Below are 25,116 nucleotides of genomic sequence, written 5' to 3'. Positions count from 1 at the left end.
TGAGATCAGCTGATGAAGGTAGCGGGGCCTCTCTGAGCATAGACCCTAAGTGCTGGGGCCATGTGGAGCAAAAGGGGCAAAAAAGGCAGTCCTTCAAGAGCAGTTGCCAAGAGAGGCTGAAGAGATGCTGATACATGTGGCCAGGCCAAGAAATAAGAATGTGAACATTTGGCTGGGGATGATGGCCAGCAGTAGCAGAAAAAGAAGTAGGGAATAAGATGTAGGAGGATCTTCTTGTGGTGCTATTAGATTTTGTGCAGTCTGTTGCACGCTGGGGGATGTGGCATTCCTCCAGGCCCTTCTTTGCTTTTTTGGCGAGTATATTTCAAACACTCCTTTTAAATCTGCTCCACAAAAAAACATATATGAATTTATAGAATCTTTTCTGTATTTGTTTTAAAATGAAAAAAAAACAAAAAAAAAGTGTTGGAGGGAGATTGAATTGATTTAGCCATAGGACTCAGACTAGACCCAGTTCCAAACACCATGTTCAAGACCAGTGACACTGATTGGAACATTTCTGACTTAGACAGAACTATACAGGCTGAATTCACATCTCAGTTCTATGCCCTAAGCCAGCGTTGTTACCAAGAAGCCACCATTCATTAGTAAGTGCCTTCATCATACAAGCCATACAGAAATAATTAACCTTTATAAGCTTCGTCCTCCCTATATAGATAAAATTGACCCAAAAGCACAGCCAGTCACTGAGAGTAGCTAAAAAGAGGATTTTCATAGTATTGATAATTCACATCCTCTGCTCTTAAATAAAGAAATTCTGCTAACAAGCAAATTAAATGGTGGTCCTGACAAAGCTGATCTGTAAATAGTTATCCTCAAATTAGTGATATTGTTTAGCATTAAAGTGTCTAGTAAACTGATGATGTGATGTAGGGAAATATCTTTAGGTCATCTGTGTACTGTTCCTGTCATTTGGTTTCTCTGGAGGGCTGATTTTAGTGTTCAGGGGAAGTACCTTTTCGTCTTATTTTCTTAGGCCTCTGAGAGGTAAACTTTGAAAATGCTAATACTGAGATCGCAGCAAAGAAATCAAAAGTGTACTGCTTAAAAAATGTAAATGCTTTGTCTTTTCTGAAGGCCAGCACAGCTTTATCTTTTGAGCAGGAGCACATAGTAAAGTATTAAATTATTCTTGGACTGAATGGCAGCCAGTGCAGATGCAAAGTGGTAGCCTAAGCTTGCTATGAAATTTAAAATCCATTTAGGCTGTTCATCAGCTTGGAACAGATTTAGAAAAGCATATGAATACACACATCCACTGTTGCCTGAAGCTTTGATGGATTCAGTGAGCATTCGTCCATAGAAAAGCTGTCCAGGTTTTTTAGTTGCTGAGCTGAGCTGTCCTGTAGTCTATCAGATGACCAGGCTCACTGTGAAGGTCGGCTGCTCAGAGGTGTTCTGCCCAGGTACATGAATCTAGAGGAAAAGGGAATGGGGAAAGAGAAGTTGCTTAAACAAAATAAATTCTGATACAAGTGAGATGCTCTGGAAAAACAAGACTGCGTAGTGTGAAGGTGAAGGGATGCACTTTTCCCCACTCAGAAAGGCACAGTGCGATAGGGAGGACTTTCACTCTTAGTTTCTAGATGTAATTTTAATTGTTGTCATGTATGGTATGCAGAGTATAGAATAAAGTTCTTCAAGGAGCCAGCTGCAGTTCCTGTCAAATTGTTTTCAGAACTATTTGATGGAGTAGATCATCCTGAAAATATCAGATATCTGTTTCCCACATCTTCATATACAGTGTTTCCTCCTATGTCCTGTACCTACATTTCATCCTTGTTGAAGAAAAAAATGCTCTTTTAATCTAAGATGCTCATACAACAGAGCATTTGGAACAAACTTAGGAACTCTTTTTTCTTTGGCAGTCAAAGTCATGGTTTTATCAAACATCATTGATGAACTGTTGTGATCTTTGTTTTGGTGTTTTTTTTTCCCCAATATTTTTTCTTACCATTCTCCATTCTAATAATGCATCATATTTCAGACAAAGAAACTTGATATCAGTGCACACTGGAAGACAACGTGGCACGCATCCGGTAGGGAGGAATTGTGTAGGCTAGAATGTACTGATATTTGATCCTGCCATGCTGCAATTTAGAAAAAGCCTGTCAGCTGGGGCTGTCTGCCTTTCATGATGTCCAGTCTGCAACATACACGGCCTCTTCAGCCATTTCAAGTGCCAGCTTGGCCACACAACTAGTTGCTGTCATTGCCCCATTGTTCTCGAGCATGCCGGTCCAGCTGGAGGCCTGCTCTGGAGACCACTTGTAATTGTTGGAGGCCACAGCTGCAGTGCAGGAGCCTTCAGTCAGAGTGTACAGCTCTTGCTGGAAACATAAAAATACAAATGCATTGCATCCTTGTGAAGGTGGACGGCTGGAGCGGGAGAATGGTGTAGAAGTGGCCCACATCCAGCAGTCGTGTGGCATGCAAAATAATGTCTCCTCCTTGAAGAACAATAGTCACATTCCCTGTGACTCTCAGTAGTTGTTCAAGTACCTGAAGAATTGCCCAGTTAGCTATGGAGTACCCTACAGTGGCACTTAGTGCTTCTTTTTCACCAAGTCCCCACTTCTGTTTTCTCTCCTGACTTTACTGACTGTTCCTAGATCCTGCCAGGGAACAGATGTGGGATGATTGTTCCTGGTTTCCATGGTGTAAACTATGGAGGCAGCAGAGCCTGAGGATTTCACTGCCTCTGGAGATGCAGTATGCAAGATAAGTGTCAGTCATGTCCACGTCTAGCGGCAGCCCTGCCTTTTTCTAATACATTTTTAAGTGGGGTCTGTGCGAGACAGATAAAACAACTTTTCAGTAATGAGTTCTTCTGAAATACAGTGTGATAACCATCCCTCTGTCTTTCCTCTGTGTTTCTACCACATTCATCATTGTGATGTGTTAATGCCAGCAGAGATGAATTGGATTCAAACAGAACTCCCAGCGGCCTATCACAGACCTGAGCGCTGCATGCTGAGAAGCATCACAGCCTCTGGGTCATTGGGGTGGGCTTGGTCCCTGACTGTTCTTGGAGGATAGATGACTCCAAAGCAGTGGTGGTAGATGTCTCCCCTTAGCCAACACCTGCAGTGATTACCTGTGTCTCTTTAAGCCCCCTGAGGGTCTGCTTCTAGTTAGAGTTGGCTCAGCAAAGGCGGTCGCTGTACTTCTACTGTTCTTACAGGAAGGGGGCAGACAAACTGCTGCCATGGTCTGTTGGTACACCGCACACCTTGTACCATCAGCCTGTTTGACAGCACATGCAACTACCTTCTTAAGCTTTCTTTTTTTTTTTTTTTTTTTTTTTTTAAGTTCAGCAAAAGTGACTAGTTTTGAAAGAGGTTCATCACTGTGTAAAATTAAGGCAAACCAATAATCAGAATTCCATGTTGAAATCTGGGTTGTGTTGTGTTTAACTGCTTGCATTATTGTTACTTTCGTAGTTCTTTGAAGCTTCTTGTGCTGTACTTCCTCCCAAGTAAAAGGCTTAAAATTATGCTGTCTCTAACTCTTTGTCTGCCTTAATGTCAGTTGTATGGCAAAGAAGAGGTGTGCTCTATTATAATATATGTATAGTGCAAAGTATGTTAGTCACCAGGTCCCTAGCTGAGACTTCTAGATGTTTTTGCAGCCCAGATATTAGGGCCACAGTGTTGGTCCTACTTATGTGGCATCTAGAAAGGGTAAGGTTTGTGATTCTGTGTTGAGGAAAAACTTTCTTCACTTCCTCCGGACTTCCCATCAGTGGAGGAAATGTAATAAGGTTGTTAAAATGTCTCAGGCCCTGCTCTTTAAGAAGATGTGTAATTACTTATACTGAAGCACAGCTGAAACAAAGACGACAGAAGATAAACCCAGAAGCACCATCTCAGATGAGCAGGTTATTTTGCAATAGGCTCAAGCCAACGACGTTCACTGTGGCTTACTTCAAAGATGATATCATTTTTTGAGGCAGGGTGGGTATTTTTGTTTTCAGGTGTGCTGCAGGTAGTCAGCAGTAGACCATTGGAAGAGACCGAGTTCTTTTACCAAGGGATCACAGTTTGCAGAGTGAGGAGAGAATGAGAACAACCAGCTATACCAGCATAAACACACGTTCATATACGTATCTTGATGGCAGCACTGTAGAGAGTTGTGGGCTTCTTGTGATTATCTGAGAACCAGAGGGGAGGGCCACACTGTGACCTGACTGAATTGCATTAGATGGGAATGTCAGTGGAAACAATTAACTAACTATTGACCTTTAGTTCTGAGCTATTTTAGGCCACCAGTCTGGCTGTACAGAGTAATTCACTGGCTTGTAGCTCCTAGGACTTCTTGTTAGAGGTAATAGTCATCCAGAGTAGTGAAGGGCATGAATATCCACAGAGATTTAATGAGTGATTCTGAGGTTAGAAGAGTTGAATTCAAGCTTAGGCGGTCTGTCAGTTAACAATAGCAGAAACCCCCTATGATAAGGACTGCTCTAAAACCTATGACTGCTGTCAGCATCATAAGGAGCTTACCCAAAGGTGCTACTACTTGTGAGGCTGCTACTGGAGCAGTATGGATGGTGGTAAAGGCTTTGATTGCTCATTTTCCCAGCCTCTTTGGAGCTGAGCCTTCACGGGAGAACAGTCAGGACTCCCAAGTGAGATCTCTGCTACATTCAACCATCACATCACCTCTTTGTCATGTTCTGGCCCTAGACTGCCAATATTTCTTCCTTTCTTCTTTTCGTGGCTTTTTTTGCTTGTTGGGTTCTGGGCAACAGCTTGCATTTTACTGCATTCTTCTCTTGTTGACAAGCTGTGTCTCACCATTAGAGGCTCATTGCTGTAACCAGCTAATGTCCTCTGGCAAATGCAGCTAGGGAAATGACTGACATTAAACAAGCTCAAGAAAATAAGTGCTTTGTTCTGTCTCACCTCAGTATCCTATTTGATCTGCAACACAGCTGTGTAAATAGATTCACAAGGAAAAGCATGGGAGGAGCAGAGAGTGGGAGGTATGAGAAGAGGTGAGTTGAACCATGGCTGTTAGTGGTAGCCACAACTGACATCAGCTTCATCTGAGGATGGGGCATAGCTTCCTCCAGCATTTTATTCTTCTACTTTGTGCTGCCTTTTCACGTGTGTTAACTGGTTTTCATTTTTTGGTTGCATTTGCATTTAGTCTAGAGTTGGCGTAAAAGACCTCTTGTATACAAGAAACAGGAAGGTGAGAGAAAGAGGAAAGTTGCTTCAGATGATTTTATAATTATTTTTTTACTTCTGTGCAAGCTGTCTGAGCAGTGCTGGCATCTAGACACAGTGATTTTGAAACACAAATGCAATTTCACTGTTTCTTCCTTGTCCCAGCTTTTTGATATTCCAAGCAATGAGACTTTGACATGCTGTCTTGGTGCCAGGCGGTTGGATCAAGAAACCAGTAATGTGGGTTCAGAAGGAAATTTTGGTTCATTGGATCTAGTTATCTGCTATTAGACTGTCACATTGTATGCACGTCTGTCTTTTTTGGAATGCTTCATTTCTGAAATGAAACAGTAAAAAAGCGGATTCTTTATAAAGCAGAATACCTTCTGTGATTTGCTTGTAACAGAAAACCTGAGACAGATGTATTAACTGATTTGTGACTGCAGTTCCAGCAATATATTGCTCTGTTTCCATGGCAGAATATAACGTGGTTTTTTTTACTGGTTCAATATTTTGTTTTTAGCAGATTGCTAAATATGTCTTTTTAAATAATTCATTACTTAAGTCATATTAATTTTCATTTGCATAATTATAGCAGCAGATTATAGTGTCAGCTCTTTCACTAACCTGTCTTTCTTTTTAAAAAAGTAATTACTGCACTCTTTTTAAGCGGTGGGTTTTAGTCAGAGATGTGCCTGCTTTTAGGATAGGTTAAACAGCAAGAAGAAAAATTCCAAATAATAGCTGAATTCACCTCACTGTATGATCAGTCCTATATCATTAGCATGCACAAGTGGTGTAAAATGTAAGAATGATGCTTTCCAGGATGAAGCTCAAACCAATCTTTACATGTTTAATTTGTTTTGTCAGTCGTGACATTGTTCAGTTTGCTTTTTGGAGCAAGGTTATCCTGTTTTTTATTCTATATAAAAACCTAGCTGGCTGGGATGGGAAACAAGCCACAGTGCCTTGCTGCAGGTTGAGAGGTGTGTGTTTGAGCCTCACCCCTGGCCCCCGTTGGCTCGGCTGTAAGTGGATACCTGGTTTTTCATACTCACGCACCTGAGATACCCTGATGCAATACCAGGCAGGTTGCTCTCTTCGCTGCTGTTGGAGGACCTTCATGGTTTGCAAGCTTTACTTGACTGATCAGAAGAACCGTAAACCTTGGTTTGAATTGGGAAATGGAGCAATGTTTTGCAGGAGCAAGTGAGCTGCACGGCATATCCAACAGCTGTAGTGTGTGGGAGAAATGGGTTTAGAGATTCTCTGCCCATTAAGGGGTTATCAACATATCTCTCCTCACTAAAACCTTTGGGAAGTGTTCTGAAGTTTCAGTTTGACACTCACAACATACAAAGCAGCAAAAAGGCCTGTAATAGTAGGCTGTCAAGATGGTTATTACCATGTTGACTTTAGAGGCTTGTTTCTTAAGTGCTGCATAAGCCAAAGAGCGTAGCTTTTTTGATTTCAGCTGAATTCTGAATTCTACACCAATTCGATTTCGCACTGTGCAGCCATGAATGTGGCTGCCATTACAGCTTTCCTGCAAGGAGGTGGAAGGCCCTGTTGAGGTAGGAGCAGGAGGAAAGGCCTTGTGAAATACAAAGAGTACTTCAGGGAAGGGTCTGGTTTGGCAGATGGTGCTCATGTGTATATGCTACGCATATAGAGGTACTGAAATCTCTCACTGAAACTACCTCCTCTATAAATAGCCTCTGTGTCTTGTGGAAAAAAAGAGAAAAAAAGAGGGAAAAAAAAAAGCCCCTAATCTCTTGTCATTGTTGTAAGTGGAAGGATTAGCTATTAGGTGGTAGCTAAATTACAACTAGTCTGCATGCACACCTCCATCTAATTATGCTAATTACTGTAGCATTGCTCATTTCCTGAGCGATTGTTCTGTGCAATGTCTGACAGCTGGCAGGTTCCGCTCCAGAGATGGCTGCATCTGACCTTGGGGAAAAATGTTTCTGTTCTGATCTCTGTTTTTGCAAGGATGAGGCTGTGACAACCTTCCTTCTTAGTACTTGACAATGACACCTCGCTTTCTTACAACCAGCCCTTGAATATCTGATGTAGAGTGATATCTGACTCCATATGCTGTATTCAACTCTGAAGGTGACTGCTGTGCCTACAGAACTCTTCCAACTTCTGACTTGCTTTTTTTTGTGGTTTTTTTTCCCCTTTATTTTTATGTCACTGCAGGCTGGAAGTCCAACCTCTATCACAGCTCCTCATAGCTTCTCTCGGACTTCTGTTACGCCATCCAACCAGGACATCTGCAGGTAAATTGTCCTGTTTGCATAGCTACAGTGAGGCTCGTGCAAGGTTCGTTTAAGAAAAACCAATACTGAAAAAGCATGTGGATGGGGAAATAAGCAACACGGGGTTCTGGTCTGAAGCATTCCATTTGTTTGACTCGACTGCTGTCTAACACTGCTTCATTGAATCCCACTGACTGGCCCGCTATGTTTGCCATTCCCACACTAGCTGTAATTCTCATTTCTTCACTTTTAATTATATGTGTTCTCTTATGTAATTGTTTTTTTTACTTTCTGTGCTTTTTATTCCACTGTTCTGCATGCAGTTCCAGTGCAGTGTTTTCTGAATGTTGTCATCACAATCCAGTGCAGTCTGCTGTTGTCTTGAAAAATCCTCACTGCCAGAGCTCTCTGACACAAGGGGTCACTGTGACAGTAATCTGTCAGGACACGTTACATGCAGCAAAGAGAAACTCCCGTGGGCAGGATCGGGGCCAGGCACTCAGGTCTGCTAAGAATGTAAAGCCCACCCGCACTCTGAAATTCTCCAAGTCCCTCAATGACGTGGACCAGAAGGCACAGAGCACTGGTGAGTGCTTTGACTACGTGGAGCGAACATGCTCAGAAGGCAAATTGACCCCGACTCAAGAGCAGTGTTTGAGGATTAACAAATTTCATCTTAAAGAGAGGAAATCGCTGAATCTCAGGCCTCTTTCTTTTAGCAATTCTAAACACTCCTACATCCCTTCCCTCTCCAACTATTCGAGTGCATCAGGAGGAGCAGAAAACCGCAGCGCTGTACATATCCCCTTGCTGGAGGACAGAGTGGACCATGACACCTCAAGAAGCAAAAAACTGTTGCGTTACCTTTTTTCCTTCTCCCACACCTCCAGCACCAGCAGCCTGCATAAGTTCCACGAACTGGAGAGCTATTCCAGTCACTTCCAAGCTGAGAAATCCTCCAGCATGCTGGTGGAAAGCACAGACTTCTGCTCTGAGGACATGGGGGACGATGACGTCTTTGAGGACAGCACCTCAATGAAACTGAGAACAAAAGAGCAGCGGGCACCGCTCTGTTCAGTTGAGAAGGACAGTGACCTTGACTGCCCTTCCCCCCTCTCAGAAAAATTCCCCCCTCTCTCCCCGGTGTCTGCATCGGGGGATACTTGCAGGTTGGTGCATCGGAGAACCGCCTACCTTCGAGCCCTCCTGTGTGCAGTGGTGACCATTCTGCTTTCCCTGCCTTTGTGCTGTTTGTCTTTTTTTTTCACCCTGTCACCTTGCTTTAATATGTGCAATGTGAAGCATGCAACCTTCTCTCTGCTTTCCTGCATCCCTCTGACGCACTTAACAAGTCTACTAAGCAAAAGCATATCCTTGGGAGTCAAATAAATTCTTCTGCAATTCGTTTCAGACTTGGGGTTCTGAGATCACATTTTTCTTTCATCCTTGCCCAAACTGGGAATATTATGAGAGAATCAGTTACACATAGTAAAAACCAAGCTGAAAATTTCTTAGCTTTTAATGAGCAATGTGTTTTCCAGACAGCCACTGCTGAGTTGTGTCAGAGGGTAGGCAACTGAACGTTGGTTTAGAGATCTGGTCAATATAGCCTAAGGTTTTTTCTTAACCTTTACTTCCCCATTTCTAGATGGTTAAGATGAAAGGGAGAACTAAGCATTGGTTATTAGTGATGATTAATAAGTAGTGTGAGGTCCAAAAAGGATGGGATCTCCTTGTTCCACCTACAGGGGATTAGCTATTTATGCAGGTGAAAGGAACGTGCAGCTCTGGACTGTCATTTGTGGTAAATTGTCTGCAGGCCTGCCCCATTGATTAAGTCTGAATAAGTCTGAGGAGCAGGAGATGCCAAGCACAGGAGTAACTGTCACATCCTTCTACAAAGCGTTTTCCTATCTTAATCTTTCTCCTCTTTGACACTGCTTTTCGAAGCTGACTTTGTTAATACCTGCCAGTAATTTTTTATTTCCTCAGTATCCCATTACCAGCAAAATCTAGTTCGTTACTTGCTTGTCATCAACAAGATGGTCTTTTAATCCACCCATTCTTTCAGTCCCACTTGCCAGCTATCAGCAAGGTCACAAGAGACAAGATGCTACACATCAGTGAGAGATTTCAATAACAGACAGTGATGGCAGCATGCCAGGATGTGCTTCACATATGCTTAGTAACTTATATTCATTCCCTGAGCTCCTTACCATCCCCCTTTCAGTTCCTGACCTCTTCCACATGGTTAGAAGGACTTAGTGATGTCTGATGCAGCCCAAGTGCTGTGCGTAAATTGAAGCTGGAAATCAAATGCTAGCACCTGGCAGTGGCACTGTATCAGGTGGCCTTGCTGTTTGCAGTTAGATGGTGAGGGAAGCTGGGGATTTTGCAGAGCTGGTGCTTCCTTAGCAGCTCTTGCAAAAAAGGAATGGGAAGAGCAAAGCCATTAGTCCTTTTAGAGTAGGTGTATTGGGGGAAAATGGATGCTGTATCTTTGCAGGGTGGTTCTGTCTCGTAGTATTTGGCACTAGAAATAATCATTTCCCTTGTGCAAAATTTGGACCAAATTAACTCTCCATGATACTGGGTTGGGCTGGTTCAGACTTCCTTTGGGAATTTTGTTTTGTCTTCTGTGTTAAATAGTAATCCATGAGTAACTGTACCTCTCTGTGCATATTTTGTCTTGGAAAGTGCTGTCCGATCTGTTTAAATGCTGTTTTCAGTTAAGTGCTATTGTTCTAGTAGATGAAGGATTGTGATTTCTCACACTTTTTATTTTTTCTTTTGGGTACTAAATTTCTGTCAGGCTCTGTGTGTCCGTCTCATCTGTTAGAAGGCAGCTGTCTAGTTAGCAGTGTCTGTGCTCAGTTATTTTGTGTATGTGTATGTGCTTGTGTAGCAAGGGAGTTCTTTAGTTTTAGCTCCTTTATAGAATACATTCCTTTGATACATATGTCCTAAGATCCTCAACAGACAGCCTTGTGTGATCACAGATATTACATACCTCTTCCGCATGCTTTCTGCTTCCTCTTCTTCTAATGAGCAGCTTTGCTTCTGATTCAGGATATGTCACTGTGAAGGAGATGATGAGAGCCCTTTGATTACCCCTTGTCACTGCACGGGAAGTCTTCATTTTGTGCACCAAGCCTGCTTGCAGCAGTGGATCAAGAGCTCAGATACACGATGCTGTGAACTCTGCAAGTATGAGTTCATCATGGAGACAAAGCTGAAGCCTTTGCGAAAGGTAGGCTTTGTTAAACATACATCTGTGCTGAAAAGAGGTTGTCATTGCCCACAGTCCCACAGAATTTGGTGGCTCCTTAGTAATTCTGGTCAGTTTTGTATAGGTGCTGAAGGATTTCAGTTGTCTAACGCTCAGCTTCATAAATTCAACATCAATGAAGTCCAGCTCTGAGAGGTGGTATTTTCCTGCTCTAACCATTGTCAGGATAATTCTGCTTCAAGAATTCATCAACTGCCCAAGCGAGAAATGAGTCTCAGTCCTTCATCCCTTTACATTGCCCTACTTGTAACAGGAGAAAAAATATAGATTTAGTACAGCCCAGCAGTGCTCTCCGTAATTGCACTCATGTACACTCACACTCATGCATGTGCATGCAGCAGCCTGATTTTTTCACAGTTGGTTTTCACAAAGGCATTTGCTTTCCAGTTATCCATGCTGTTTCTCTGGAAATACTGTGTTTTGTATTACTGCTGTCTGCTTTGGTTTGCTATGCTGAGATCCACATGACTTTTAAAGTCTCTTGAAAATATGAAGATCTCAGTTTAAACTTAGTTTAAAACATACGTTCTGAATGTAAATTGATTGAATTTTTATTTATTTATTTTTTTTAAGGAGCATACCTATTTTAGTGTAAGTAGAAGGATGTTCACTGATAAATTTTTCACTTTTACCTTTTCTTAGATTCTGTATGATCAGGTTTTAGTACTTTGGGTTGCTATAAGCAGTTTTCATTTTATAAACAAATTACCTTTCCCAAGTCTGGCCATTTAGAACTTAGATATCTAAACTGATAAAGACAAGTTTTATTCTCCCACGTTTGCCAGGCTTTCAAATTCAGTTGGTCCTTACCATCAGGATTCTGAGGTGAAATTCTGGTGTTCTTACCACAGACAAATCTTGCTGTGGAAGAGGTTCATAGCAATAATTTCAGTCTAGAACTAGAATAATTGAGAAACATTCAAATATGATTATCCTAAATGACAAGGGATGGGAAGTCCAGACTGCAGCCATCTGAAAGCTGCTATGAGAACTTTTCTGACTTCTAAAACTGAATCCTGACAGAAATAAGAGCAGATTTCAAACTCTCTGTTGGTTTTGATTTATTTATTTTTTCTTAATGGAGATCTACAGTCCACAAAGTATATAGTAGAGGATGTCATGTTGACAGCACAACCTCTGCTTATGACAGCAGAGAAGCATTGCCATCTAAGAGCTGTAGCTTTTTCTTTGGTAACCTCTTAGCACAGAGCATAGTAGCTCAGATCTGCAGTTATGGCTGCCATAGGCTCTGCTATCACACAGCCAGATCTGCACGGCCCATCTGTAGGATGTGAAAGAAATTGGAGGAGCCCAAATAAAAAGAGTTGCCATAGGTGATGGTTAGCTGCTGACTTTTCCGTGCTCACCCTGTCTGGAGTGGGTGGGAAGCATTTCCTGCATTTTGGTACGCGGTGAGAAAAAGCTGTTGGGCACCTTCAGAAATGAGTCATTTGGCATCAATAGTTATATCTGAAGGTCATCCATGGGAGAGAGACCAGATGCCAGGAGGTGGGGGCTGAGCCATAAGTAGAAGGATAAGAAGGAATTTACCTTTCAAACATGTCTGAAGGGTCCTTTAGAGGTTCAGCTACAGCCAGAAGACATGCTGTGTCTTCAGCTCATCCTTTATCATATCCTGTCAGTCAGGACAAAACAGTCTGGAACTGGTGATTACGAACAGGATGGAACAAATAATAGGACTTGTGCTTGTCTGCAGGGCAGAAATGAAATTTAGCATCCTCAACGTCTTAAGGCTGAATTGCATCACTGCATATTGTCCTGTCGTATGGTCAAATGCTAAGTTATGAGGGGAAGAAAGTAAGGAGCAAACCGCATCACAGTACAAGTGGAAATGAGGGGAGACAAGAGAGGGGGTCTCCGTTTTATAATTCAAATGAAAACAAAACAAAGAAATAAAACCTAAAAATTCTGTGGATTTAATAGAAATGCTGGCTTTTTTTATTGTGAAATGTTGCTTGCTGTGTCATAAGAAGAATGCAGCAGGGATCTCTGGATTCTGGTTTCCTCTCTGGGCTAGGACAGAATCAAAGTAGCAGGATAGCTTTTCTGCCATGCACTCCTGTCTTTGGAAAGATGAAATGGTATGGGATGGTTTGGCAGCTGCGATGCCAGCATATAATAAGAGAAGTAAGAGTCCAGTGGAAGATCTCTAGCTGCAAAACAGAAAAGAGGAATACAGTCAAAATGCAAGTCCTTGTGGCCCTGTAAGAATATTCACACGTGGCTTACACTTTGACAGAATAAATGAATCAAATTGTATTTTCTGTAGATAATGAACATCATTATTTGGATGCAAAATCCATTTCCTATTTAAAACATATTATCCAAAGCAAAAGTTTTCTCCAGTCTTTTTGTAACAATAATTGAAAGTGTGTTGTTTTATAGCATGATGTGTGTCTGGTATATCACTGTTGGAAATCTTCTGTTCTTCTGCCATGATGAGATTTAGATGTCCACTGATACAGAAATGTGGCTTTGACTTGCCGAAGAGATTGCTTGTTGGCAAGACAGAGAACATCACAGAATCTCTGTTTTGTGGTTCAACCATTCTTGTTGGTTTGCAGCAGTGGTAACAATGATTCAACCTGATGAGTGATTTCATTAAGGTCATCCTCATTATCTTCCACACTTTTTCTCCTTTTCAAAGTCAACTTTTTCTGCAAGTTATTCTAGGTGACACCAAATGCACCTCTCTAAAACACTTGGGTATGTATGAGAAGCTGATGTGCCCCTGTATGCAGTTTGTGGAAATACAGGAAAAGCTTGTCTTAACACTGTTTCATGCAAATATGATGAGGGATGTGTAACACACCTGCAAAAGTTTTCTTCGTACAGATAAATTGCTTTGGAAACAAAAAGAAAAAGAAAAAAAGCCCAACAATTTCCTGGTGCCATTGGTAGAAAAGTAAAGAAAAGCTGATTCTGAAAAATTCCCTGTATACTTGAAGCACCTGTAATAACTGTCTACTTTCTTTGTGACCTTTTTAAACAACAGTGACCTGATGTTGTGGTTTCTCCTGGGGCTGTATAAACATTATGACAGGTGCAGGTCTGGGGGTTTAATTTGCTACATCCTTTCAATTGTAAAAGCTGTCATCCCCGTTCTGCTGTATACTCTTAGGGCACGTATTTAAGTGTACTTGAAATACTGAAAATAAAATCCATGTTGCTGCTAAGTATTGCTAAATATACGTGAAGATTGAATGAAGCTTCCAGAGGTGGGAGGTGAGAACTAAACAGCCTTGAGCTGAGTGCTAAACAGCTCTGACTGCACACTGGGGTACTCTAACGGCCCACAGTGAGATGCCATACACATACTGGGCGATTGGATTGTGCACCACTCCTACTGCAGTGTGTTACTGAATGGCTGCCTGAGCAATGGCACCCTTTTGCCCTTCATGATGCTCATTTCTGACTGTGGGTGCTTGCTGTTCATTGCTTTGCGAATACACTAAAGAATAGACTTGCTTGTGCTGTGCTAGGATCCCTGTGGGATAACTCGGTGCTGCAGCTCTGGATGGAGCTGAGTGCTGTTATCCCCCCCTGCACCAGGAGTGATTTCACCCATTGTGGCAGAGCAAGCTGCCAGCTGCATGCACTGTGGTCAGAGAAAGAATAGTGTGACTTACAAAACTTAGGGGGAAACTGGTTCTTTGCCTACTTTTGGTTTTGATTGGTGTTTTCTCTTTATACTCTCTGGTAACTGTGATAAACACTTAATTTCTTGTTCTGCTTCTGGGTTTCTTGCCAGTGGGAGAAGCTGCAGATGACAGCCAGCGAGAGAAGGAAGATCATGTGCTCTGTAACATTCCATATCATTGCCATCACCTGCGTTGTGTGGTCTCTGTATGTCCTCATAGACAGGACTGCTGAAGAGATTAAACAGGGACAGACTACTGGTACGTTACTTGGTTATCTTCCTACTTACTCATTTGGAATTATTCTTTATCCTGAATGCAGAGAGGATGCAAAGCCTGAGAGTGCAGGTAATGCTTTTTCTTAGATCAGTCAGCTTTAGGCAGAGATTGAGTTGGTTTAAAAGAACAGTTCTAAAGTGATTTAGTTAAATTGGTGTAAATTTGTCTGTGGGTGCTTTTAAGTCTATTACATGTCAATTTTGCACTTGCGAAATGCACAGATACAAGAGGAAGCCACTGTAGCCAAACACAAAATTGCACTGGCTTTGCTAATTTAGTTCTAAGCTGGAACACTTACTGAGATGACAAGCATGTAAGCATTTGTTTGCTGCTATGACTACCTTTAGCTGTGTAGAAAGAGAACAATTTAAAAAAAGAAAAGAAGGAAGAGGAACCAAAATCCAAACCTCTGAGCTAAACTAACAGGATTATTTTTTCTATTCAGCTATCTTTGAGACACATTAGCACAACTTTTCTGCGGGAAACACGTTTGACTGCAGAAATTAGAGTGGTTGTGCAGGGAGCAGAGAAATTCAGGTTCATTCTTAGAATTCCAATTCGCACAGCCGAGATGAGGTGCACTGCAATTGATGCAGTGGTTGCCACCCCACTACACGAATGTCTTAACTTCCAGGGTAGCAGGTTTCCTTCAGTGTGCCAGCTGTGAGCTCTGTGAGCTTACCAAGTTGAAATGGGTTGACTTTGGAGTGCCGGGCTGTGAATTTGCAGCTCTTGCAGAACTTTTTTTTCAGGCAGCTGAGCTCCCCCTGAAGGTGGGGATTGGAGTAACAGGCTGTGCACCTAGGCTGAGTTTTAAGGCAGACTGTCCTTACTCACAGAGCAGAGCACTGAATGCCAACCTCATATGCAGTTGGGAAATGTTTGGCTTGGGTTTGAAGAGTTGAGCATCTATAAACCTGCAAATCCACAGAGCTCTTACAGTCTCTGTAGAGCAGAGTCACACTTCAGACAGCTTTGCTGTCATTTGTTCAGTTTAGCTGTGTTGTGATTGTTCATAGTTTCAGTCAGGAAGCTGCTGTGAATGAAAGTTTGTAGTTTCTGTTCCATCCAACACCATCTTTTCTGTGTGTGGAATGTATGGTGCAAATTGTTCTTTCAGTGTAAGGTTTCCATATGATAAAGAAAAGCACTTGTTCTCAAAGATTTATCGTATCCTCGTTATTTTATTCAATACGTTTGATGAACACGACTAAGAATAGCATGACTGCACAATACTTGTTACTCTGCTTTCTTTGCTTCCTTCATTTGGATTCTAAATCTGAGGGATGCTCTGAGGAGCTGGAGTGCATGTATGGAGCGTGCATGTGTTTATGCACTCACGTCTGCACAGCAAAGCGTAGGCTATTGCTGCCTCCAGATGGCATCAGATAGCTCCCCTGTGAATCAGAGGTTCAGGTATTCATCAGTAGTGGGATTTCATCAGTAGTCATGTTGCAGTGCTCTTTGGGCTTGGAGACTAAAATATTTTCATTTGTCCTACACTGCTGTGCATTTCCAAAAGAACAGTGGCCTGTATCTTGTGAAAACTTTGAAGACTTAGCTATGATTCTGTTGCACTGCTAATTCTCTGAGAAACCTGAAAGGGAGTAGTTCAGCATGATTTCATATCCATCTTGGGATGGTTATCTTTCAAAAGGAGAGAGACTGGATGGATAAAGGATGTTTATAAGCAGAAGATGTATAAAATTAGTCATTTCTCATTTAAAAGTAGGTTATAGGGATGTAACGAGATCCAGTGGCTAGGAGTTCAAATCTGGCATATTCAGGAAAAGTAGTGGTGGTCATTTTTGACACACGTTAAATGAGTTTGCCAGAATGCTTCAGCATCTCCAACACTTGCCACTTTGCATCAGAAGAGATGCTGTAGTTCAACTACGAGCTACTGGGTCTCATGCAGGTAATCAAATTGTCAGTTTTGTGTCAGGAATGTCTCAAGCTGAATGGTGACAATGGTTCCCTTCAAAGATTATGGCTGTGTGTACTGCGTGATCACGGAGTGGAACAGGTCTCTGAATATCTTACTATCAAGAGGAAAGCATGCCATAGAAGTCCATTCATAATCTGATTAATTTTCTTTTAAAAACAGGTATAAAAGGACTTAAAGTTTATTACTGGCTGTTGCCTTGATTGTGCTGCACAACAGCTCAGTCATAAAGGATCAAGTGTTTTTGTGGGTTTTTTTCTCTTTGAGGAGCGATATGTTATGTGAACTCAACAAGTTTAGAAGTCTACTTGTGTTAAACCTGAAGGGAGAAAAAAAGGGAGAACAAGAAAAACAGCAAAGTAAGAACTTTTAAGGGGTGTTCTTAAGAGACTCAGTATTGACCTGACATTTTCTCTATTCCTTTTTTTTTTTCTTCCCTTTCTTCCAGGGATTCTAGAATGGCCATTTTGGACTAAGCTGGTTGTTGTGGCTATTGGTTTCACTGGAGGACTTCTGTTCATGTATGTACAATGCAAAGTGTACGTACAGCTGTGGAAGAGACTTAAAGCTTATAACCGAGTAATATATGTACAAAACTGTCCAGAAACTAGTAAAAAGAACATTTTTGAAAAACCTGCACTAATGGAGCCAAACTTCGAAAGTAAGGAAATGCTTGGGGTTCACCATTCAGATACAAACTCTTCACATTACACAGAGCCAGAAGACTGTGCTGCAGAAATCCTTCACGTCTGATTACTGGGTGGGAGGAGTGATTCTGTATGTCCTTGAAGATTTAAAATATCATTGTTTACTGCAAGCTGCTCTACCTTTTTAAAATCGGCTAACTGCTGAGGGCTGGCGGATGACTTTTTTTACATTTGTGTTTCGTTGGAATTTTTTAAAACCCCTTCAGCATATCTGTCAATGTTATCATGGTTGCATACCTCTCAACATTGTGTCTCACATGCTGGCTGATCAAAGAGCCACAGTAGCTGGGTAGAACGAACCTCGGTTGTGGTATCAAGCAAGCCACTAGTGGACTGTCATCAACTGCATATGGAGTCTGTTACTTTAGAATATGACTCTGAATGATTGTGGAAGACATGTAGAGTATGGTTCGGTTGGTTTTGTTTGTTTGTTTGTTTTTCTTAAGCATAATGAAGGAGGTTGTCCCAGACGCTGCAGGAAATGAGAGAGCTAGAGTCTAATCTACTGCTAACACTGCCACTAACATTTTGTCTTAGGCAGCAGGTGTAACATTACGCTTTACATATTGTGATGAGACTCACAAGGCATATAGCACTTTTAAAAATCTTTATTTTATAATGTGTATGTCCAATGAGAATGAAACTTGAAAGAATGTGTCATTTGCAGAACATTTCTTCGTTCTTTAACCCATCCATTCTACTAGAACGTAAGCCTCTTGCCTTATTTAAAAAATAAAAATAAACAAATTCCAATGCATGATTTTCAACACATGCCCACATTATCCTACTAAACATAACACTAAAAATCTGCCTCTTTGGGTTTCCTTTGAGGAGCAATTCTTTTTGAAGAATATTGCACTTGTGACATGTGGATGTGTACAGTGTTCATTTTCAATGAACAAGGGTTTCAATGCTCTATTTTAGGGATTGGTTTTGCTTTTTTGTTTTGTTTTGAACAGGTCAGACCATCAACAAATCTCCATATGTATACCTAATGTAACTGTCATTCCAGATCGTTGGTAAAAGGTTTGCTGGTATACTGGTGAAAATGTGAGCTGTTGTGGAAGAAAGATATTTAGTCAATACAGCTGAAATTGGTTTTCTTTCTTTAGTACTGTGTCATTGTGTGAATTACCCAAGAATTTGACATTGTGAGAGGAGGTGCTAAGATCAAAATTTAGGAAGTAAGTATTGCATTAAGCGGATGAATTAAAAAAAATACTTGCCTGTTTTAGTCCTGATGTGATGCATTACATGGTCAGAGAATAGTTTTGTCTGTTGCTTTGAATTTGGGACTGGCTATTTAATCTGTCAGCCTTAATGAAAAGAGGGACAATTTTAAAATCTGTTTGCAGAGCTTTAGACAGAGTTGCCCAAAGCCTGGGATGTCTGCTGTCAATTCACTTGACCAGTTTGCTTCACTGTCCAGCTTCAAGCTCTTGTTCAACCAAAGTCTCACATCAATGTGACTGGGGTGGACAAAAAGTCCCACTGAAACTCAGTACATGGGGCTTCTGTGTATGAATGCTAACTTTCTCTACCTGAGCCCAGTCTGAATCTCTGTAAAGTCAGTGATAATTTTCTGAATGATGTTGGTAGGAATCTCCCGGACTTCTCTGCTACGTAAAAGCCTCTACTTACTTGTTGAGATGCTGAATTAAATCCCTAGGTCCAGTTCAGGTTTTACTTTATCCTTTTCAAGTACAACATCACTGGGCATGACCTTTTTGTAATAAAAGTGGTTGCTTTAATGTATCCCAAAAAATAAGAGATCATTGATTTTTCCTTTTTTTTTTTTTTTCTGATAATATACTATTTATTTATTTCTGTGTTAATCTTTTTGAAAAATGCCTGAGGTGGAACTAAGGTAAGAGAACACACTCGATGAGTTGTTGATAGTAGAGTGTGCATGCATGCCTCTGTATGGTCTCATGTTTGAAGCTTCCTGGCTGTGTTCTTTGTGAACAACACAGTACCTTGTTCTTGAAAAACAGACCTCTAGGCAGTCTTAGCAAAGCTGCACTGGTATGGGTTTGCATGCTGTGCTAGTTGTCAGGACATACCATGCTTATGTGACGTAGGCAGACAAGCCCTGCACACCTTACTGGACAGCAGTCTTCATGACCATATGTGTGTAGAGCTTGTTGTCTACGCCTGCCATGTTTTAAAGTGCAATTACTAAGACCCTTTGCTATGAATAATCCTGTTCTGAGAACCCGGATAACATTCAGTCTTGTTTTGTTTTCTTTTTTTGATCTGTGAAAAAGATTTATTGGATAAACTCAGGTAGGTTAATATCAGGTCTTATGTACCTTCATAATTTTGTTCTGAAATGCCCAGTGCACAAGGCTTTCATGTCTGCAAGATGCACAGAATCAGCTGTATGCATTCTCATCTGGTCTGTGGACTGGAGGAAATGGAAGTGGACAAGTCCTGGTATGAAACCTGTTTGTGCTGCAGTTTGCATCTGACAGGCAGTGGTGTCTGACTGGTGTTCTGACAGTGCCACTTAGGCATATTGTAACATGCTTGTCCTGTTTTAATCACTGTCATAAATGATTCTTGATGAAATATTGTGAAATCTCATTTGGCATTTTGGAAGGTCTGTGCAGTATATACCAATTTGTGTTCAGTATATTCAGGACACTGAATGTTTTTGCTGTGGCCCTGTGTATCCTAGGAAGAAAAAACATCTCTATTAAAATCATCTGGGGAAAAATAATTGCAGATAAAACTGTTTTAGCCAGTGCTACTACTAACCATCCCCTTTCTCCAGTAGCTCTTACCCGAATGAAAATAATGCCTAGTACTTAAATTCTCTTAACTGGTGAGGATTGCTCATACCAGGAAGGGCTGCAGAAGAGATGCATCTGCCAGGACTTGTCATTTAAGCTGGTCATACTTGAGCTGATTCTAGCTTAATGTTAACAGGGAGCTTCTGGAGCTTCAGTCCTCTGCTCCTACATGGTGCTATCAAATGGTATAAGAAGGCTGAATGGTGCTTTTTCCTTCTTGTTTCTCTAAGGAGATTCTGTTGACTTGTGCTCAGCTTCCAGCTGCAAGGCACGTGTGCTAGCTTGGGTGAGCTCCGTGCTGCCCACCTGGATGTTGGTAATGGAAAACACCATTCCCATCACATTCCAGAACTTCCTTTTGGCAGCTTTTGCAATGACTGAAACAAAGTGTGGCTTGTTTTGGTCCTTGTACCTTGGCCAACATTAGTTTAGATTACCTGGCACTTTTCTGGGACAAGAATTAAAATAGGAGGGAATATGGACTTAGTACCAGCTACCATAGCCCTTTCTGTAGATTGCCAGAGTCTTTGCTCTAGAGATTTGACCAAACTCCCATGCTATGGACTTACATCCTGTCCAGAAAAGCACTGATTATGTCAAGGAAATCTCCCTTCAGTGCATCTGCCAGGTCATGACCATGCGTTATGTTAGAAGCACAGCATGTGCTGCAGAAGATTGCTCCACTCTAAGAGATCATGAGATGTTAAATTCCTATGAATTCTCAGGACTTTTTTGACCATAAACCGATATTCTGACTGAAGAGGTGGCCAGACCTGGAGACAGAGTCATCGGGTTGAATGTCATTGAGGTTGGCTTTGCTTCAGCAGGAGGGATTCAACAGAGGTTACACAGAGGTACAGAGGTAACTCGTCCATCCCTCCTGCCACTTCCCTGCACTGATCAGAGCACCTGATCTTGTGTGCTGGTACTGCATCAGCAGCAAGTTCCTCTGCCCTGCGTTTGGCCGGCTAAGTATGTTAAAAGTGAGACTCCGATCCAAATTTCCCCTAGGCTGGGGCATATTAACAGAGGTTTCTGGTGTAGGTCGTGGTCAGTGCTGAAAAGGAGGTCTGTGAGTCTGGGTTGGGTCCCTTGCAAATACGGGGTGAAACAGGGCAAATACAAAAGCACAGCTATTGCTGGCTGGGTTTTCACTGCATTATATTGGATATGCAAAGAAAACTTCTAAACAAGACTTCTATTTTGTGATTATTTTTTAGTTTGGAGGTATTGCGGTGTGTGTATATTCCAATGAAGTACTGAAAGCACTTGTCTTTGTATAGAAGATAACTGTTTAAAAATTGCAGCTGATCTTGTATTTAGGTAAAACATTTGTAGATAGGTAATTGTATAACGTTAAACAACTTTACACTGGCATGTGTTGTATAGTTTATACAAGACACTTCACAGTTCTGCAGGATTTTTTAGTTAGTAAATTTCTAGTAACTTAAATGTATAGTTTTGTATCCTTTCATGTATGTTATTATTCTCAGTATTACCACTTGCAGAATTATTTTTAGTTTCTTAAACTGTAATTGGTTATTTGTGTGTGATACACAGGGTTATTGACTGCAGCAATAAAGTGTTTCTATAAAAAAATGGAACAAAACAAAAGCAGCATAGTATCCATTTTGTTTCAGAAGGTGTTAGTGGCCCAGTCTGGAGAAAAGCTGAGCTCCCCATAGTGGGATGATCAAATAAAGCAAGTTACTTTTACTGGAGTAAACACGGGACTGCATGGCTCTTCAGTGTAGCATGCCAACACACAGTAGGATCCGTGACAATTTGATGTCATGAATCATAAAGGAGTAGTTAACCATGAAGAATAAGTGGGTGATTCTATCATTGCAGTGAGAAGACATGACTTTGTGCAGGTGCTTTGGGGTCAGGTGTGGGAATCATGGGAGAGGTTTGGGGCTTGTGCCATGCAGGAAGTGCAGAGAAGATTCCCATAGGCCTTGAAATGCATGGAGTTTCTTGCATCGATGCTGAGTGTTGCCTTGAACGCTTCATGTCTGATGTTGGCATTTCTCAGGGCATTGGTGTAGAGCACATGATGCTCATTACACTGATTGATGTCTAAGAAAAACTAATTTTGTGTAAGTGCGGAGCAGTGCAACTACGATAACCCTTCATTGCTGCCTGCTAAGCATGATTATAGCGTTACATGTGCTTCCATTCCAGGGCTGAGCCCCAGCATGTGAAGACTTCAGTAGTTTTTCATAAACAGATTTCTACCACCAATAAATCAAAGAAAACTGCTATCTGCACTGCTGTGAGACAGCTTGTAACAAACGTGTGAACGCTAAAGAGCAAATAAGATCTGCAAAGTTGTCTGCAGCAGACACAGTGGGTCTCAAAGAAGCTCTTTTATCTTTATTTTTAGTAAGTAACTAGTTTTGAATTTTAATTCAGGTAGGAAATGGGAGGGAATTTTAATACTGCGACCACAGGGAGGTGTTTCCAATGCAAAGTGAAAAAGCTATTTCTTAGTGAAGGAAGCCTGGTTGTAATACACAAAGGTATTTGTATAAAGCTTGCTAAGTGCACCAGCAGGACCTGCATACAAAAATACCTTCCTGGAGAGATGGTAAGATGATTTCCAGGGCCTGCTATTTGACACTCTGGGATGGAACGTTGACAGGCTACTTGATAAACAGAGACTGTAGAACTGTCTGGCCTCTGGTTAAAAACTGTTCCTCATCTTGGGTTCAGGCATCTCAAGTTAATTATGAAATAGCTTGTTCCCTCTTGCAAACGTCACTTTGCTCTGAGGGAGTCTTGCTGTCACCATATGAAGTATCCATCTTGAGGCAGAGCCGGGCTTAATGCAGATGGCACAGCTGTGACTCCAGGAGCTGAATTTTCTAGCCGACTCCAGCAGCTGAAGCAATGAGGTGAGTAGCTACTGTCATGTGGTGGGCTGGACCGGGAATGAGAGGCTGCACAAGGCAGGAGGGCAGCAGCAGGAGTTGTAAGATCCACTGGGTGCCTTCTGGAGGCAATGGAGGTGTCAGATGTGTGGGCCCACAGGATGAAGAGGAGATCACTTCTCTGTAAGGGCAGCATCAGGAATCCAGGGGAGGGAGCTGTGATGGTGGTGGCTGTGTCCAGGCCTTTGGAGTCCACAGCCGAGGGGAGGTTGTAGAGAAGGAGCCCTACATTGCATGGAAATAGCAGGTAGGCTCTTGGGGAGGCTGGTAGCATAGCACAGAGGGCTTGAGGCTGAGCTTCCCCAAGGATGAAGCCTGCTGCAGGCACAGGCCTTTAAAGACCACATATAACCAGTAGCTATGAGAAGCACAATGTATTGCCCACTGTGCAGGGACTGTGCCTCCTCCAGCAGCCCTCTTCCCACAGCTGCCCTGTGGGCCACTCACCACATTTGTCCATCCTCTGCCTGTTCACCCATCGTGCCTCTTCCCATTCACTCTACCAAATGGAACCCAAATGTCCATCTTCTCTTCACACCTTCCCTTTGACTGTTGTCATTGTTTTCTCAGTGTTCAGTTTGCCTCTGGCAAGACAGAACAGAGAAGACTGAGCTGGGAGGAACTGAATTATATACCACTGTGTGATTCATAAAGATGACTGTGGAAATATCCAAACCTGACACTGTGCAATTAAAGCTCAGTGTCAACCTGCCATCCCAATTTTTCCTGGAAATCTTGTATCTGGCTACATTCTCTGATGTGTAGGATGTTTTGGGATTTATGGGGTACAGTGTTACCACAAAACAGTCAGAAGATGTTTATTCACAGCATTGGGGGGGCGTGGATGACATCAGAAAATCAGACAAGAATATCTCATTATAGAATAAGAATCAAACAGAAAAAGAAAATAATTAATCATACCCGAAAACAGGGGTCAGGGGTTGGACGTAATTCAGGAGGGAGGCAGGGAATGTTTGAAAAAGTAAAAATAAAAAATCAGTAGGGCCCTGGATAAAAGAAATGGACCAAGTTCAGTGCATTACTCAAGGCAGAATAATTGGAAATGTAACATTGCTCAGAGAGGGTCAAGTGGTGGCAAATCTCAAGAATACTCTTTTAAAGTGTATTCTAGGGAAAAGGCAAGGTTGGCAACAGAGGCATTGGTAGCTGGAAATAGAGAGGAGACCTCAGCTGAGAGGGCTAAGGGACTGAATGAAGTTGTCTCAAAGGCTTTAACATCAGAGGATTTGAAGTAACAGAATAAAACAACCAGGAGGCTGCACTGAGCAGAGGAGGGAGATTGCTTCTCAGGGTGTGCTTGCTAAATCTCTGAGGCTCAAGGAATCAGGCTGGCTATTCCTAACATTTTAAGACTTCACTAAAATTAACCTCCCAGTCATTTTTGATGGGAACCCCTTGCCGTGCTGGTTTGCTCTCATTCTCCTTTCCTCAAAGGCCACCTGCAAACAGGGCAGGCCAGGCAAGCTTAGGAGAATTCATCACTGGGAACAGCGCTTACCTTTTCAAGGGGAATGGTTATCATATGGGTTTGGAGAGAGTAGGAAATGTCTCTGGCTGAAGACTTGATCCCAACTGGAAAAGCACAACTGCTTTAGGCAATGTATGAAGTGTTTCGCATGTGCCTTATTCCTGTGCACCCCAAATTAACTCACAAAGCACTGTTGTTCCCTTCTTGAGGATGCACTGAGGTTCCCCTGGAATCTGGCTTACCCCTTGTCTTGTCCTTGTGCTTAACTTCCTGCTTCTGAATGTGCTGTGCTAAAGGAAACTGATTCTTTTCCAGGACTACAGGATTACTTAAGTCAGTGTTTCTCCTGCCAGCAAGAGCAGTTTGTTTTATCCCCAAAGAGTGCTTTCAGGACCATGCAACATTTGTGGCCACTCCTGAGCAGTTGATACACACCAGCAAAATCAGATGAAGATTAAATCCAACTCTTCATCAGCCTTCTGGCAAAGCTGAGTCAAAACAAGTGGTGGCAAAAGTTAAAGGTGTTACTTCAGGGATGAATTTGGACCTGCTTGGCTTCAG

At 41.9% G+C, this 25,116-nt stretch overlaps 1 protein-coding gene across 11 annotated transcripts in view; it reads left to right on the top strand.

The window, feature by feature from the left end:
* The window catches only part of MARCHF8 (membrane associated ring-CH-type finger 8), an 84,789-nt gene extending 66,340 nt beyond the window's left edge, over positions 1-18,449 (top strand). For 10 of the 11 annotated variants that reach the window (XM_090145154.1, XM_031607694.2, XM_031607693.2 and 7 more), the window contains 5 exons: positions 7,401-7,480; positions 7,783-8,628; positions 10,529-10,709; positions 14,521-14,668; positions 17,080-18,449. In XM_090145154.1, coding sequence (XP_090001280.1) covers positions 7,401-7,480; positions 7,783-8,628; positions 10,529-10,709; positions 14,521-14,668; positions 17,080-17,384 — 1,560 coding nt within the window. In that variant the 3' untranslated portion in view covers positions 17,385-18,449. The remainder of the gene's footprint in view (positions 1-7,400; positions 7,481-7,782; positions 8,629-10,528; positions 10,710-14,520; positions 14,669-17,079) is intronic. The other variant, XM_031607697.2, reaches the window with a different exon arrangement.
* Positions 18,450-25,116: the final 6,667 nt, after the last annotated feature.

This window comes from Phasianus colchicus, chromosome 8, assembly GCF_987193195.1.
Source record: "Phasianus colchicus chromosome 8, bPhaCol1.hap1.1, whole genome shotgun sequence".
NCBI classification, from domain to species: Eukaryota; Metazoa; Chordata; class Aves; order Galliformes; family Phasianidae; genus Phasianus; species Phasianus colchicus.
Note: the sequence above shows the minus strand (reverse complement) of the source record. Positions and strands in the feature narration are given on the sequence as shown.